Below are 17,546 nucleotides of genomic sequence, written 5' to 3' on the forward strand. Positions count from 1 at the left end.
TGTGGACTATAGGAAAAGGAGGGCCGAACAGGCCCCCATTAACATCAACGGGGCTGTAGTGGCATCACTACCTGGTATGGCAACTGCTCGGCATCTGACCGTAAGGCGCTACAGAGGGTAGTGAGTACTGCCCAGTGCATCACTGGGGCCAAGTTTCCTGCAATCCAGGACCTATATAATAGGCGGTGTCAGAGGAAAGCCCATAAAATTGTCAGAGACTCCAGTCACCCAAGTCATAGACTGTTTTCTCTGCTACCGCACGGCAAGCGGTTACGGAGCGCCAAGTCTAGGACCAAAAGGCTCCTTAACAGCTTCTACCCCCAAGCCATAAGACTGCTGAACAATTAATTAAAAGGCCACCAGACTATTTACATTGACCCCCCCCCCCTCCATTTGTTTTGTACACTGCTGCTACTCACTGTTTATTATCTATGCATAGTCACTTCACCCCAACCTACATGTACAAATTACCTCTAACCTGTACCCCTGCACACTGACTCGGTACCGGTACCCCCTGTATATAGCCTCATTATTGTTATGTTATTGTGTTACTTTTTATTATTTTTTTTACTTTAGTTTATTTGGTAAATATTTTCTTAACTCTTCTTGAACTGCACTGTTGGTTAAGAATTTTTAAGTAAGCATTTCACGGTAAGGTCTACACTTGTTGTATTCGGCGCATTTGACAAATACAGTTTGATTTGATTTGATTTATTAAGTTATTGGTCCTTAACATAGGTTGTCAAAGGTTCATGAGAATGTGTGCATGCCCCCGTGCGCACACACACTGACAGACAGAGTCTACAAGTTAACAGGGAAACACATATTGAAGAAGACCTTGGAGGTTGAAATCCCACAGGAGGTTGAACAGTGTAATGACAATGCAGAACCATTAGTTATACAGCACCACCACTGTGTGCAATGGCCTGGTAGAAATACAGCCCTGTCATACAAGACAAGGTTCCAGCTCACTGGCAAATTACTAGCCCAAAGGTGATATCTGTGATCACATACATAGTTTACACTCCTTACAGCTGACAGACACTACCGTCGTTCTCTGTTTGTTTGAACAGTATTTAACCAGCATTGTTTGGATGATCATGCACGGCAGGGAGCTAATATTTCCAACATCTATTTTCTCCTATTTCATTTGGTAATCAGACTCCCTCTTCCACATGTGTTTTAACAATATTATCAGTGTCTACATGCTGAAGTGACTTCAATCAGCATGTCAGAGTTTAGTGTTGCCACACATAACACCGCAGATTAAATATCTGTAGAAATGTTGTAACTAACTCCTAAGGATAGATTGCAACATTTTTCATGCTGAGCCAGGATTGTAGAATCATTTTAATAAATGTTATTGTTATTTAACCTTTATTTAACTAGAGAGCCATAGAGTGACGCTGCCTAGCTCCATGTCTATCTAGCTCCATGTGTCTATCTGAACAAGAAAGAGAAGATGGGAAAAAAGCCCCACTGGGTGTGAAACTCTGCAGTCTGGATGCAAACATGCAGTTCTGATCAGATGGGAATGAGATGAGCTGACTGCCACCATGCAAGTACATACAGAACGTCACAGAGAAACACGTGGACCTGGAGCCACAGTGTACGCACACAGTGTGATAGACACAAGTAGCCCACTTTACCTGGATCCCCTTGAGAGCAGTGGACAGAACCAAGTGAGAGGTTTAGAGGACAGGTCGGAGTCCGAGGGGACTCAATATAGCTATAAAGGCTCTATGCTCATGCAAAAAGCAACCTGGAGAGCTATTAGCCGTCATTTCTGCCTGGTGCACACCATGCTCTGGCCGTCAGCCTACTGTCAGCATGCTAGAAAGAGAGACAGCTCGGAGGAGAAGTGTGGAATGAGAGAGTGCACCAGTCTACAGAGCGATAAGGGGAGGGGGTCATACCCTGGGGTCCCTGTGCAAATTGTGCAATAGAGCTCCTATGAGAGGAGGAGGAAAGGCACAGGAAGAGAGAAATGAGTCAGTGCCTCTATCTCAACCCCCAAGGGGTTATGGGAAAACAAGGTCCTGTGATGTCTGGGGCTCCATGAGAGAGGAAGAAGAAAAGAGAGGGGGAGAGACAGAAACAGAAAGAAAGAACGGTCTCCTCCAGCATCACTTGGTAAATCATCACTGTACTCGGAGTACTCTACAAAATAAATTGTGATACGAATGACCCAAAAGGATCTGAAATAAAATGTCTTACTCATGCAGTTGACATAACTTCACATTGGCCATATTTTGAGCAATATGAGTGATATTGAGATCCATGGGCTATGGGAGATTATGCCCATAGTCCATATAAATAGATGACTAGAAAATACAGCCTTTTCAGAACTGCTTCCTGTAGTACCATTATAGGAGATCAGTGAAATAACAAACACTTTTGGATAAAATGTCAAGTATGTACGGTTATAAAAGGAAAAACATGGAAAATTCTGTTGAAATCTCTGGATTAAAATAACAACACCATGTACTCTATTGAATGTTAGATATTCTGCCTACACACTCAATAAAATAAAATCCTCATCTCTTCACATCCAATGTATGGAAATACCACCCACATCCCATTGCTAACACAGAATGTATGTATAGGTCATACTTACTTGACAATGCCCTGCCTCCAAAGGAATGCAAGTTAAAACACAAGAGAGATATTAAAGAGATTGAACAGGATGTTAAGCACTTACAAATTCGTAACATTCTACGAATTGAAATTTGTGACATATAATACGAAATGGATTACGTCGTATACAATTGTCGGCGACCTGTTTTGGATTGTGAGCACTACTTTTAAAACTACTGGCTGAAATTACACCTTTATAACGCATCTTTCAAAGGTAGACTCAGTGAAATGAAGTTGCCGCGAGCAGCACCGCAGATAATGAGATGAGCGAGACACAAGACCTCGCTCTCACACAGTCACACAGTATCTACGCATGTGCACGGGTTATCTTCACCCTGTTAGAGCGTGGTAGCCAGAGCACCAAAACAACTGAGAAGTTGAGCCTCGTGGTCCAATGCTCTTAGTTGTTGCAGAAATGGACCCATAATGCTGCTTACTTTCTGAATCTACAGCATATCGCTGAGTCTACCTTGAAGTGTTTCTCAAGACAGAAGTGGGTACCAGATGGTATGGTGGTGGGGACAAATCAGCATGGTAGCCTACCATCAGGGCCAGATTACCGAACGGGCATGCAGGGTACATGCCCCGGGGCCACCGATCACTCCGGGGGTGGGGCGACGTTGTGAGCCCCCCAGATAGTATATGATAGGTTCTTCACTGGTTCATGTTCTGTAACTATTTCATGTTTCCTGTCATTCTGTGATGCTGTATAATTGGGTAAATGTTATTCTACACATTATATGAAAGAGAATGGACAAAGTCAAAGTCTTTCATACATAACAGCACTGCTATATGTGACAATAATGGAAAATAGTGGGGAGCGTCATGGTAAATAATGCACATTTTATGGCTTAGAATACAATTTGTGGCAACGCAACCTTTGGCTTTGACAAAAATCAATCATTGTCTCCTCGGGCTATATATGCTATTTACACAGTATATGTTTGACTTCCCCTAGCTGCACATAGCTGATAAGCCATTTATATTGATGGTGGAACCACTGATGTGGCAATACTCGATACAGTCTCAAAGCAACTGAGATCATACCAATGATACTGTATAGGTACTGTATACACAACATATCGGTATCATAGCAACAGATATCACACAGAAGCTCAAGAGAGCACACCTGCTACACATGCACATAACATTGTGCAATACTTTGACAAGATTCCTTCACAAGCCACAAGAACATGCCATCTCATACTGTAACACCACACAGACTACGACCCAAACACGTACACCCAACAATCCGCAGATAGATGGATCACACATAAAACATACACACGGCATACAATATCAATGGGCTACATCCACAATGCATGCCCAGGACAATCCACAGTATCATAGCAACAGAGGTGAATAGAGAGAGCGTATTAGAGAGAGGACACATAAAGCACACGTGTACACTCATAAAGTGCAGAAAGAAATAACATAGAACTGGGGATAAAGATCTTTCTATGAGCATATAATGTCTTGTTTTTTAATGCAAGTAGTACAGATAGGTAAAGAGTAGTCTATGTCTATCAAACTAAATCAGGCCTCATACTCCATTTGAAATAGTCTAAACAAACCCCACGCAGTCTTCCCTTAAACTTCAAATGCTGTCAGCTAAGCACTGAAGACCAAACTCTATATCCATGTCAACCCTACAATGACCACCTCTGAGGCGTTACAAAAGGTATAAATACTGTAGATATGAATAATACTCATATAGATGTGTACTGGTAGACAGGTACAGTTCCTGTTTCTGACACCAGAGGACTCTATAAGCATTCCTGTGTAGACAATCAAATGGTGTTGGAAGCTGATGGCAGCCTGATTAGGATCAAGACTTTAACAGTCTTTTGAGGCCTAACATAACAGATAAAACTTGGGCATTTTTTATTGTCACTGCCTCAGACTTTAAATTGTTTTAAATCTACACACAACACAATGGTCAGGGGCCAAGACACTCTAATGTTTAAGCTCTATCACTAAGTGACAACTACCAGTCCCAAAACAGAATCTGTACAGTTCAGCCATTAGAGAAGGAAGGGACACGTGGGCAGAGACAGAGGTGTGGGGGTGTACCTTTCCTCTGCTGACACCTCCTTCAGTTGCTGGTGGGGCTTGATGCCACACATACCCCGGATGCTGACAGCATAGATCTTAGTGGTGTAGTTGATGCTGTTCTCCCTTGCCACATCACTGTCATACCCTACAGACACGCCCACAGGAAGAGACTCACCAATTAGAGCAGTGTGTAAAATTAGTATTTGATCAGGATAGCAATGTGTGTGTCTGTTGAGAATGTTGTATGGGAGTTCTAAGAGTAGATTGTGAGAGAGTTGTAAGAATGTGTATATAAAAAAAAGTAATATATCTGTTTTATTCTCACATACACAGGATAGTTGCAGTGAAATGTGCTTTTTTACAGGGTCAGACATAGTACTACGGTGTTAAGTGCCTTGCCCAAGGGCACAGACAGATTTTTCACCTTGTTGGCTTGAGTGTTTGAACCGGCGACCTTTCAGTTACTGGCCCAACATTCTAACCACTAAGCTACCTTCCGCAAGCACTACTGTATATAGTAGTATTGTATACTACTGTACTGGATGGATCAGTAGTCTAAAGGCTGGCGTTTACCTCCATCCTCCTCAATGTCATCGTCTGACTCCTCGCTGTCCACAGGGTTCTCCCTGTGACCCTCTCCGGTTCTCTCCAGGCTCCAAATCATCAGTGCTGTGTCAGCTCCGCCCAGCGTCAGTAGTGTGGCGTCATCTTGTGCCCATCGCACGTTGGTTATATGGGCACTGTGGCCCACGTACTTCTTGAAGCGAGCATATTGACCCTGAGGGGGGAGCAGACAGTGCCAAGTTGAACCAAGAGACAACATTGAACCAAGCTGAACCAAGAGACAACATTGAACCAAGTTAAACCAAGAGACAACATTGAACCAAGTTGAACCAAGAGACAACATTGAACCAAGTTGAACAAAGAGACAACATTGAACCAAGTTGAACCAAGAGACAACATTGATCCAAATTGAACAAAGAGACAACATTGAACCAAGTTGAACAAAGAGACAACATTGAACCAAGTTGAACAAAGGGACAACATTGAACCAAGTTGAACCAAGAGACAACATTGAACCAAGTTGAACCAAGAGACAACATTGATCCAAATTGAACAAAGAGACAACATTGAACCAAGTTGAACAAAGAGACAACATTGAACCAAGTTGAACAAAGGGACAACATTGAACCAAGTTGAACAAAGAGACAACATTGAACCAAGTTGAACAAAGAGACAACATTGAACCAAGTTGAACCAAGAGACAACATTGAACCAAGTTGAACCAAGAGACAACATTGATCCAAATTGAACAAAGAGACAACATTGAACCAAGTTGAACAAAGAGACAACATTGAACCAAGTTGAACAAAGGGACAACATTGAACCAAGTTGAACCAAGAGACAACATTGAACCAAGTTGAACCAAGAGACAACATTGATCCAAATTGAACAAAGAGACAACATTGAACCAAGTTGAACAAAGAGACAACATTGAACCAAGTTGAACAAAGGGACAACATTGAACCAAGTTGAACAAAGAGACAACATTGAACCAAGTTGAACAAAGAGACAACATTGAACCAAGTTGAACCAAGAGACAACATTGAACCAAGTTGAACCAAGAGACAACATTGAACCAAGTTGAACCAAGAGACAACATTGAACCAAGTTGAACCAAGAGACAACATTGAACCAAGTTGAACCAAGAGACAACATTGAACCAAGTTGAACAGAGACAACATTGAACCAAGTTGAACCAAGAGACAACATTGAACCAAGAGACAACATTGAACCAAGAGACAACATTGAACCAAGTTGAACCAAGAGACAACATTGAACCAAGAGACAACATTGAACCAAGTTGAACCAAGAGACAACATTGAGCCAAGCTGAACCAAGAGACAACATTGAACCAAGTTGAACAAAGAGACAACATTGAACCAAATTGAACAAAGAGACAACATTGAACCAAGTTGAACAAAGAGACAACATTGAACCAAGTTGAACCAAGAGACAACATTGAAGCAAGTTGAACCAGGAGACAACATTGAACCAAGTTGAACCAAGAGACAACATTGAACCAAGTTGAACCAAGAGACAACATTGAACCAAGTTGAACAAAGAGACAACATTGAACCAAGTTGAACAAAGAGACAACATTGAACCAAGTTGAACAAAAAGACAACATTGAACCAAGTTGAACAAAGAGACAACATTGAACCAAGTTGAACAAAGAGACAACATTGAACCAAGTTGAACAAAGTGACAACATTCAACTTGAGTCAACAACTGAGACATGTACCAGCGTTGGGATTAATTCCATTTCAGTTCAAGTGAGTAAAATGTAAATTAACACTAGTGCATGTGTACTGAGCTGTCGCACCCTGGTTGGATAGCTGAAGAGCTTGAGGAAGCCAAAGTCGTCTCCGGTGGCTAGCAGCTTCTTGTCTTTGGTGAGCGAGGCGGCGTTGACGTCTGTGATGTCACTGTGGGTGGGCCAGATCCCCTCACAGGTGGGGCCCAGGACACACGTCCAGGTAGCCCACTCCATCTTCTCTATCTGACAGGCGGAAACAGGAATGTGCGCACACACACACACACACACACACACACACACACACACACACACACACACACACACACACACACACACACACACACACACACACACACACACACACACACACACACACACACACAGTGTGTTAAACACTGCATCTTGTTTTCATGGAGTGTCCATACATTTTTGATTTCTAGCTGAGAAAAATGACAATCTCAGTTGGGTCTCTTACCTCAGAGTTTCTTATGGTTTGTCTCTTCCCTCTTGGGGCTTCGAAGAATAATTGCTCTTTGGCACCTGAATTTACTTGCAGCAATTTACCTACAGAAAAAAATGTACTTTCTCAGAATCCAAGGACAAAATAGAACTTGTATCTATAGACTACTAAGGAGAATTCATGCTCCTCTTGCAATTACACCATAAACTCACCACGAGAGTCCCAGTCTATGTGAGTGATATAGCTTGAAGCTCCTTTACAGATTCCCACTCTCTTACTGGACAGCACATTGTAGATATCCACAAAGTTATCATGAGAGGCCACAGCGAGGTATTTACCAGCGTCTAAGGAAGCCATAGAACCAGTGGTCAACACCTCAGCCAGGTGGGCGATAATGCTATTCAGTGAAACCTCACTGCATACACTCTTAGAAAAAAAGGTGCTATCTAGAACCTAAAAGGGTTATTCGGCTGTCCCTATAGGAGAACCCTTTGGAGAAACCTTTTTGGTGCCAAGTAGAAGCCTTTTGGTTCCAGGTTGAACCCTTTTCACAGAGGGTTCTATCTGGAACCAAAAAGGGTTCTACCTGGAACCAAAAAGGGTTCTCCTATGAGGACAGCCAAATAACCCTTTTGGAACCCTTTTTTCAAAGAGTGTATATTAGGAACTGTTGAACTCAAATTAACCTTACTAATAAAAAACCCATGCGTATTATCAGTGTTATGAAATACAAACAGCAGTGAATGAACATATCAATGATAAGTGATCCAGTCGGCTGATAGTACAGAGTCTATGTCAAAGGTTACCTTGTGAAAACCTGATGTCAGAGATAGACTCCTTCCTGTGATGGAAGGACACCAGGTCCTCCAGGGTGTCAGAGTTCACCACCAGAAAACTACCATCATTGAGGCCCACCGCTAAGGCTTTCCCATCAGGGGAGAAGGCACAGCATCTTCCACCTGATACACACATCACACACAGAGTTAAACACTTCCAAAATGGAGATACAGACATAGACTGACAGACACAGAAGGATACACTAGAGTGCCTTACAGATGTAGGATCTTAATTTGATCCCTCTTTTGTTGCTGAGAATTTTACTGCAAACCAGGAAATGCAAACTTGGAGTGTATTTGAATTTTAGAAGGCTTCTAAAGTTTGTAAATTTCACTTACATTTCAAACTTGATTTTCCCTTACGAAAAATGTATCAACCCCTACAAAAAATGTCCATTAATTATAATCCACATTTCCTGTTGCTGCAGAGTTATTTTCCTGTTGTAGCAAACTTGCTCAAATGACAATCCTACATCTGTATGTTTTGTTGATGATCATGGGAGTTAATGACTCATTAGTCAAGGAAGATATCAACATTCAGCAGTACCTTTTTTAAGTTTGCGAACTGCCACCATGCGGTGGTTAGTGAAGAGCTCCCATATCCGCAGAGTTTTGTCATCACTCACTGTGGCACATATGGGAAGCAGGGGGTGAGCAGCAAGACCCCACACCTCGCCGTCCATGTGACCCTGTAACCATAGCAATAGACGGACACACAACTGTTAGTCAGTCACAGTTGACATGCCCTGAACCATTACACCTAATCCATTTGACACACCTGTCACCCACAAAATCATTCACTCTTTTTTCTCAGAACAATACATTGTGCTCATATTGACGTGGAGTTTGAGTGAGAGGCTAAACAAAAGCCCCAATCCATCGCATCCCAGATAGCAGCAGCGATTTTACTCAACAACACTTCCATACTGATCCTTCATAACCCATCCCCATCAAGTCTGTTCACCATGGCAACAGAGCACACGTACCTGACTGCAAAGGAATCGTGGAGGCTCTGACTCTGAGCTGTAAGGGCTGCTCTGCACCCATAAAAGGGAACTACCACAGCGATGCACTGACAGTCAGAACCACACATGCACGCAAGGAAGCATAGACACACACACACGTACACACACAGACGGTCGCACACACTCACAATACCAACTACTGTAACTGCCATGTACGCAGCAGCACCACAGAGCCCATACACAAGCCTTGTGACACAGGCAAGAGAAACAATAATAAGGAAGGTGTTGAGATATTAAGCTATGGACTATTCCAGATAATCAAGAGAGAACACAGGGCTTTTCGGAGCCAGCCAAGCAGCAGACTGTCAGATTGAAAAGGTTGCCTCGGATAACCATTGATTTATTTCCAACTGCAGTCCCTGAGTGGAGTATAGAGGAAGTGAGGAATAAGCCAACACATCAAGAAGCCTGAGTAATAAGCCAACACATCAAGTAGCCTGAGTAACAAGCCAACACATCAAGTAGCCTGAGTAACAAGCCAACACATCAAGTAGCCTGAGTAACAAGCCAGCACATCAAGTAGCCTGAGTAACACGCCTCCACATCAAGTAGCCTGAGTAACAGGCCAACACATCAAGTAGCCTGAGTAACAAGCCAACACATCAAGTAGCCTGAGTAACAAGCCAACACATCAAGTAGCCTGAGTAACAAGCCAACACATCAAGTATCTTGAGTAACACGCCTCCACATCAAGTAGCCTGAGTAACAAGCCAACACATCAAGATTCCTGAGTAACAAGCCAACACATCAAGCAGCCTGAGTAACAAGCCAACACATCAAGTATCCTGAGTAACACGCCTCCACATCAAGTAGCCTGAGTAACAAGCCAACACATCAGGTAGCCTGAGTAACAAGCCAACACATAAAGTAGCCTGAGTAACAAGCCAACACATCAAGTATCCTGAGTAACACGCCTCCACATCAAGTAGCCTGAGTAACAAGCCAACACATCAAGTAGCCTGAGTAACAAGCCAACACATCAAGCAGCCTGAGTAACTAGCCAACACATCAGGTAGCCTGAGTAACTAGCCAACACATCAAATAGCCTGAGTAACAAGCCAACACATCAGGTAGCCTGAGTAACTAGCCAACACATCAAGAAACAGTCAGTGGAGAACAGGTAACACCTGAAGGCTGCTGTTTCACTGCAGGATGCTGCTGTAAAAATGTGTCCTCCAACCCAAATTGGGAAAAATAAGCTGAAATGGAAAAACACCCCACTCTAGGTGTTTCAGCTGTTCTCACACACACACACACACACACACACACACACACACACACACGCACACACACACACACACACACACACACACACACACACACACACACACACACACACACACACACACACACACACACACACACACACACACACACACACCTGGACTAGCAGGGTCATGGGTCCACTCTTGTCGATTTCAAGTATTTCTCCATTCTTGGTTCCCACCAGGATGTGTCCGTGTCCCAGAGTTATAGCACGAATGGAGGGGTTGTCCTCCAAGAGCAGACCTGGGACACACACACAAATAGCACTGTAAAGACTAAGTACAGCCGTAGCAGTGAAATCCTCCCAGATCGATAACAGCAGATAGAAGTAACATTCTTTGCATTTTCACATGAGGCCAAGAGATGGCAGCACTAACTAGAGGAGGATACAGTGCTCAATGATGGCTAGAGTATCTATTGACCGTTTATGGTCAAATTTCAAACACATTACGCTTCCTGATACAGGTATGTGTTTTACAGGGTCAGAGCTTGCCTTTAAGAGAGAATTTCAGTACTTCTCAGATAGTGTTTCTGTATCTGTCAAAGACTTTGGTTGACTGTCAGTTACTGTAGGGAGTGTTATGGAGGTTGGTGGGAGGAGGAGCTATAGGAGGACAGGCTCATAGTAATGGCTGGAATGGAATAAATAAAAAGGAGTCAAACATGTGGTTTCCTACCTTTAGATCCCGGGGAGAGGGCTGCTCTCTTGATAGCGTATGTCTTCAGGCACCTCTCAAACATGTCGTCCCACAGCTCCACTACTCCGTCCTTCCCACCTGTCACAAAGCCCTGGAGGGAACAACAGCAGAGGGACGTCACCCAAGGTACTCCACCACTGACAACCCCACTGAGGAAAACTAACAGTGATGAGGGCCGGATGAGACAGGGGCTCTGACCGACGCTAATGTTCCACCTGACAGCTTGTCAAGAGGTCTGTCTGAACCGCTGAAGGATGGTAGGGGGTCAGTTTGTCTTGAAACTGAGAAGGAAGTGTTGGATGAGGAAGTGCAGGAGGAAGGTATGGAGGGAGGGAAGACAAATAAAAAATATTGTCTGTCTCTGACATTTTTCACAACACACAGAAGCAGTTGGGAATTGCAATGACTTCTACTACCAGACAGGGCCTGTCAAAGATCTGAAGCAGCAGCAACAACAACACATCAGGAATTCAGTGGCGGTCTCCCCCAGGAACGCCCTCCCACATCCTCCTTAAGACTGCTTCTCTGATGAAAGGTTTTGGAAACAGCATCACATAAATGTTACATCTAATGGGACTATAATATTTTGTTTTGATCTAAGGCATCTCTACTTGAAGAGATTGCGAATAAATAGACAATCTATTTGTACGAGAGGGAGAAAACACTATACGATGTTTAATTAAAAACACTATCGTGGACTGAAGATAAGAGATAGGATTGACTGCTTATAATCACGCCAGTCTTCATCAGTAACAGTAAATAGCGATATAATGATTTTCCACAGAACAGAAGTTCATGGGAGACAATCCATTTAATTAATCCAATCTCAGCATCAGGAGGGAGATGCATGATGCAATACACACCAAGGTTTCCATTGGTCATTAAGACTACATAGTATTTGCACACAGTCAAATGACAGGCTGCAAATGGCCAATTAGGAAAACGAGAAATCTATGTGTGGCTTAATCATGCTGCCTAATGATGCTGTGTTTGCCCCCAAACACAATAACCACCATGCCTCAACACATCACGTCTCTCCAAAGCTCCTCATCAGAGCACTACAATATTGATAACTTCCTCAACTACAGGCCAATTATAGTTAAACACATCCATAACTACAGCCAGCAGCAACAATATCACTCTGAAATTATTCTAGTGGACAACATAACATCAATTTCATATGGTGAAGTCCTCATAGAGCAGTCATAGGGCGTTTATGAGTCAATGGGAAGAAAGACAATGAAATATTTACACCAAGTGTGGGTGTGGGGAAACCAGAGTACAATACAGAGCCGTTCCAGATGAGGATCTTATTATAAGATTATGATTATTATGAGATTATAAGGTTAGTGAAAACTAGTTGACCAACAGTCTGTTGTTATCAGACAGGGCTGACACCCAGTAGAGTACCTTGTCCAGGGAGTACATGGCGAACACAGGTCCGTCGTGGGCCTTGATGGTCTTCAGCAGCACGGGCTCCTTCCAGACGTATATGTTCCCCGTGGCGGCTCCAGAGAATACCAGCTCGTCTGTCCGACCATAACACACTGACATCATTGTCTCTAGCTTCCCCAGGTTCCCAAAGACGCCTCGCTGGAACATAAGGCCTCCACCTGTAGAGACAGCACACCATTAGAAACTCACGCATACATCAATTGATTTCCACAAACATACCATGCCTGACAAGACAGAGTTGTTCCGATGTTCATTCAAAAAATGACAGGGTGGATCACTTTCCTAAAGACAGAATCACAGTGTGAAAACACCTAGAAGGATATACTTGAAAGAAAAACAGGGACATGAGAGGAGAGGAGCTAGAAAGAGAGAGACTGATAGTACAAGAGAGACTGATAGTACGATAGAGACTGACAGTACGATAGAGACTGATAGTACAATAGAGACTGATAGTACGATAGAGACATAGTATGAGAGAGACTGATCGTATGAGAGAGACTGATAGTATGAGAGAGACTGATCGTATGAGAGAGACTGATCGTATGAGAGAGACTGATAGTATGAGACTGATAGTATGAGAGAGACTGATCGTATGAGAGAGACTGATAGTATGAGAGAGACTGATAGTATGAGACTGATAGTATGAGAGAGACTGATCATATGAGAGAGACTGATCATATGAGAGAGACTGATAGTATGAGAGACTGATAGTATGAGAGACTGATAGTATGAGAGAGACTGATCGTACAAGAGAGACTGATCGTATGAGAGAGACTGATAGTATGAGACTGATAGTATGAGAGAGACTGATCGTATGCGAGAGACTGATAGTATGAGAGACTGATCGTATGAGAGAGACTGATAGTATGAGAGACTGATAGTATGAGACTGATCGTATGAGAGAGACTGATAGTATGAGAGAGACTGATAGTATGAGAGACTGATAGTATGAGAGACTGATAGTATGAGAGAGACTGATAGTATGAGAGAGACTGATAGTATGAGAGACTGATAGTATGAGAGAGACTGATCGTATGAGAGAGACTGATAGTATGAGAGAGACTGATAGTATGAGAGAGACTGATAGTACGAGAGAGACTGATCGTATGAGAGAGACTGATCGTATGAGAGAGACTGATAGTATGAGAGACTGATAGTACGATAGAGACTGATAGTACGATAGAAACTGATCGTATGAGAGAGACTGATCATATGAGAGAGACTGATAGTATGATAGAGACTGATAGTACGATAGAGACTGATAGTATGATAGAGACTGACCGAATGATAGAGACTGATAGTATGAGAGAGACTGATAGTATGAGAGACTGATAGTATGAGAGAGACTGATCGTATGAGAGAGACTGATAGTATGATAGAGACTGATAGTATGAGAGAGACTGATAGTATGAGAGAGACTGATAGTATGATAGAGACTGATAGTACGAGAGACTGATAGTATGATAGAGACTGATCGAATGATAGAGACTGATCGAATGATAGAGACTGACAGTATGAGAGAGACTGATAGTACGATAGAGACTGATAGTACGGCAGAGACTGATAGTACGCTAGAGACTGATAGTATGATAGAGACTGATTTAATGATAGAGACTGATTGAATGATAGAGACTGATCGTATGATAGAGACTGATCGTATGATAGAGACTGATCGTATGAGAGAGACTGATAGTATGAGAGAGACTGATAGTATGATAGAGACTGATTGTTTGATAGATACATTGTATGATAGAGACTGATCGTATGAGAGATTGATAGTATGAGAGACTGATAGTATGAAAGAGACTGATAGTATGAGAGAGACTGATAGTATGAGAGAGACTGATAAAAAGATATAGACTGATAGTATTAGAGAGACTGATAAAAAGATATAGACTGATAGTATTAGAGAGACTGATAGTATGACAGAGACTGATAGTATGATATAAACTGATAGTATGAGAGAGACTCATAGTGTGAAAGAGACTGATAGTATGAGAGAGACTGATAGTATAACAGAGACTGATAGTATGACAGAGACTGATAGATGAAAGAGACAGTCGGGCAGAACAGTAGGACAGACCTGTATGCTGCCAGAACTTGATGTGTTTGATTCCCACTGTGACCAGCTTGTCCATGAGGCTAGGATTACACTTCACCACAAACAGCTTGTCTTTGTGTCCCCTGGGAAGAACAGAGATAGAATATCCACTTCACATGCTGTCCTCTCAAATACATAGAGCCTTATGTGTTTCATGGTCAGTTCATGCAGTCAGAAGAAAACTCCTGGCTGTCCCTACAAATGTGTTAACATTAAGGCAACAGACCTGAGTCCAAGTAGTATTTGATATATTTCCAATACTTTGATCACTTGATTGAGCCTTCTTGGAGTATGGCGGGGTTTGCACTTTTGACACTATACCATAGGTTCCAATGTGCCGGGTAAGTATATTCAAGTGCAGATAAAGTATTTGAAAGAAAACTCAAACGATTTGAACCCGGCTTAGCTGGACTACTTTATAAAACCTTGTTTGTGTAATAACTCTAAATAACTCTAAATGCACTGATCACACTAATAGCAGCTTTCAGCTGGTGTGTAAAAGCTTTTAGTACCTTGCAGTGGCCAGCTTCTCGCCCTTCCTCCAGTCCCACAATATGATAGAGTGGTGATCATCAATGCCCACTGAGACCAGGCTCTTCCCATCCGCTGCACATAGAGGAACAACAAGCTACTCTTAGTTTGAAATCATAACGGACTAGGGACAGAACCCCAACACATTTACTAAATAATACTTTTTTGGCCCAGGAAAACACATTAGCCATACCGGAGAAGTCAAGAGCACACACTCCTCTCTGGTGAAAGCCCTTGAGCAGGGAGAAGCACTTCAGGGTTTGGATGTCCCACACATGGATGGCTGGATCCCTGCCAACCTGGACACATTCATAAAGAGGTGATTAAGATCCGTGTGTAAGAGAGAGAGTGACTGAGTGAGAGTGACTGAGTGAGAGTGAGAGAGAGAGTCAGAGAGAGAGAGAGAGTGAGAGACAGAGAGAGAGAGAGAGTGAGAGAGTGTATGATTGTTTTTGTTGATATATATTATTGCTCAGACATGCTGTTATGGGCCGTCCTCCCCTGCAACGAAGCAAATGGAATGGCATCAAACACCTGGAAACCATGTATTGGATGTATTTGACACCATTCCACCCATTCTGCTCCATTCATTACCACGAGCCCGTTCTCCCCAATTAAGGTGCCACCAACGTCCTGTGCTTCATATACATTGCTTTGGCAACAGTGGCAACCACCCATTCCTGACAATAAAGCAGAGTGCGAGAGAGAGAGAGAGAGAGAGAGAGAGAGAAAGCGAGAGATAGAAAGAGAGAGAGAACCTGTCCAGTGGCTGCATAGTCTTTGAGTGGGTGTACAGTCAGACTGAGAATGTCATCATCGTGGCCCAGGTAAAAGCGCTGACTGTGTTGCTCTCTGTTGTAGACCACGCCCACCGCTGCCACATGGTATACGACCTCCCCAGCCTGGGTGTAGAAAAGGTTATTTCTGCAGTCGTAGCCACGGTACCTACACACACACACACACACACACACACACACACACACACACACACACACACACACACACACACACACACACACACACACACACACACACACACACACACACACACACACACACACACACACACACAGAGAGAAAGAGAGAAAGAGAGAGAGCTTGAGTAAAAAAAAGATCACAGGACTGCACACAATGAACAATCACAATTATACTAAATTAGGCAGAGTTAAATCCAACTAGGGAAAGCTGACTAGAGAAAGTGACAATCAGATAAGAGCTGAAATCACAGTTCATATGCCGTCTCTCCCCACATGGCCTATTTAAGAGTGTCTGATGACCCCTGTGGTGTGTGTGGGGAATTTTAATCAAATGTGTCATGTGTGGCATTTATTTAATCGCTCAAACGCTGAAAGACTTCTCCCTCCCCCACTGTGAGGTCTTTACATTTTACAAAAAGGGAGTATTAGAGCTGCTATAGCGAAGTCTTAAAGGATTGCTAGTGCTGAATCAGTAACTTAAACTGCTTCACACAAAACAAATATTTAAAACTACAGCTTTGAAAAGGGATTTGCATATTCAACCAGCTGACACACAGGCACATTTCAGAGGAAGAGACTGTTTTTTCATGATGGAAATACCCAATTTCATCTCAATACAATAAATCTGTCCTTGTCATCTCAATCAATTTGACTTTGAGAAGATGATACCTAAAACCCACGTATGACTATGTTTCTGAGGATCATGAGACCAATAACACCTGTCATACAGTAAGAACCCATTACCCGTGGACAAACTTTAGACGAAGGGCTTCGTCTGGGCCTCTCTGGCGCTTCAGGGAGCCGACCTGCTGCTTTTTCTCTCTGCTCTGCAGCCTCAGCTGGGGAAGGTCCTCCTTATACACCTGGAACAACCACACACAGTCCTCCTTATACACCACCTGGAACAACCACACACAGTCCTCCTTATACACCACCTGGAACAACCACACACAGTCCTCCTTATACACCTGGAACAACCACACACAGTCCTCCTGGAACAACCACACACAGTCCTCCTGGAACAACCACACACAGTCCTCCTGGAACAACCACACACAGTCCTCCTGGAACAACCACACACAGTCCTCCTGGAACAACCACACACAGTCCTCCTTATACACCTGGAACAACCACACACAGTCCTCCTTATACACCACCTGGAACAACCACACACAGTCCTCCTTA

General features: G+C 43.0%; 1 protein-coding gene across 1 annotated transcript in view; it reads right to left on the reverse strand.

Annotated features, from left to right (window-relative positions):
- LOC120035977 (echinoderm microtubule-associated protein-like 6) overlaps positions 1-17,546 on the reverse strand; it is a gene marked incomplete at both ends in the record, with an annotated part of 53,841 nt that overhangs the window by 5,391 nt on the left and 30,904 nt on the right. The window contains 17 exons of the mRNA XM_038982465.1: positions 1,650-1,658; positions 2,618-2,632; positions 4,711-4,837; positions 5,266-5,470; positions 7,079-7,255; positions 7,488-7,576; positions 7,685-7,816; positions 8,279-8,431; positions 8,856-8,997; positions 10,715-10,842; positions 11,277-11,388; positions 12,708-12,910; positions 14,836-14,936; positions 15,366-15,459; positions 15,578-15,683; positions 16,143-16,329; positions 17,106-17,224. Coding sequence (XP_038838393.1) covers positions 1,650-1,658; positions 2,618-2,632; positions 4,711-4,837; positions 5,266-5,470; positions 7,079-7,255; positions 7,488-7,576; positions 7,685-7,816; positions 8,279-8,431; positions 8,856-8,997; positions 10,715-10,842; positions 11,277-11,388; positions 12,708-12,910; positions 14,836-14,936; positions 15,366-15,459; positions 15,578-15,683; positions 16,143-16,329; positions 17,106-17,224 — 2,099 coding nt within the window. The remainder of the gene's footprint in view (positions 1-1,649; positions 1,659-2,617; positions 2,633-4,710; positions 4,838-5,265; positions 5,471-7,078; positions 7,256-7,487; positions 7,577-7,684; positions 7,817-8,278; positions 8,432-8,855; positions 8,998-10,714; positions 10,843-11,276; positions 11,389-12,707; positions 12,911-14,835; positions 14,937-15,365; positions 15,460-15,577; positions 15,684-16,142; positions 16,330-17,105; positions 17,225-17,546) is intronic.

Source organism: Salvelinus namaycush, unplaced genomic scaffold, assembly GCF_016432855.1.
Source record: "Salvelinus namaycush isolate Seneca unplaced genomic scaffold, SaNama_1.0 Scaffold1171, whole genome shotgun sequence".
NCBI lineage: Eukaryota > Metazoa > Chordata > Actinopteri > Salmoniformes > Salmonidae > Salvelinus > Salvelinus namaycush.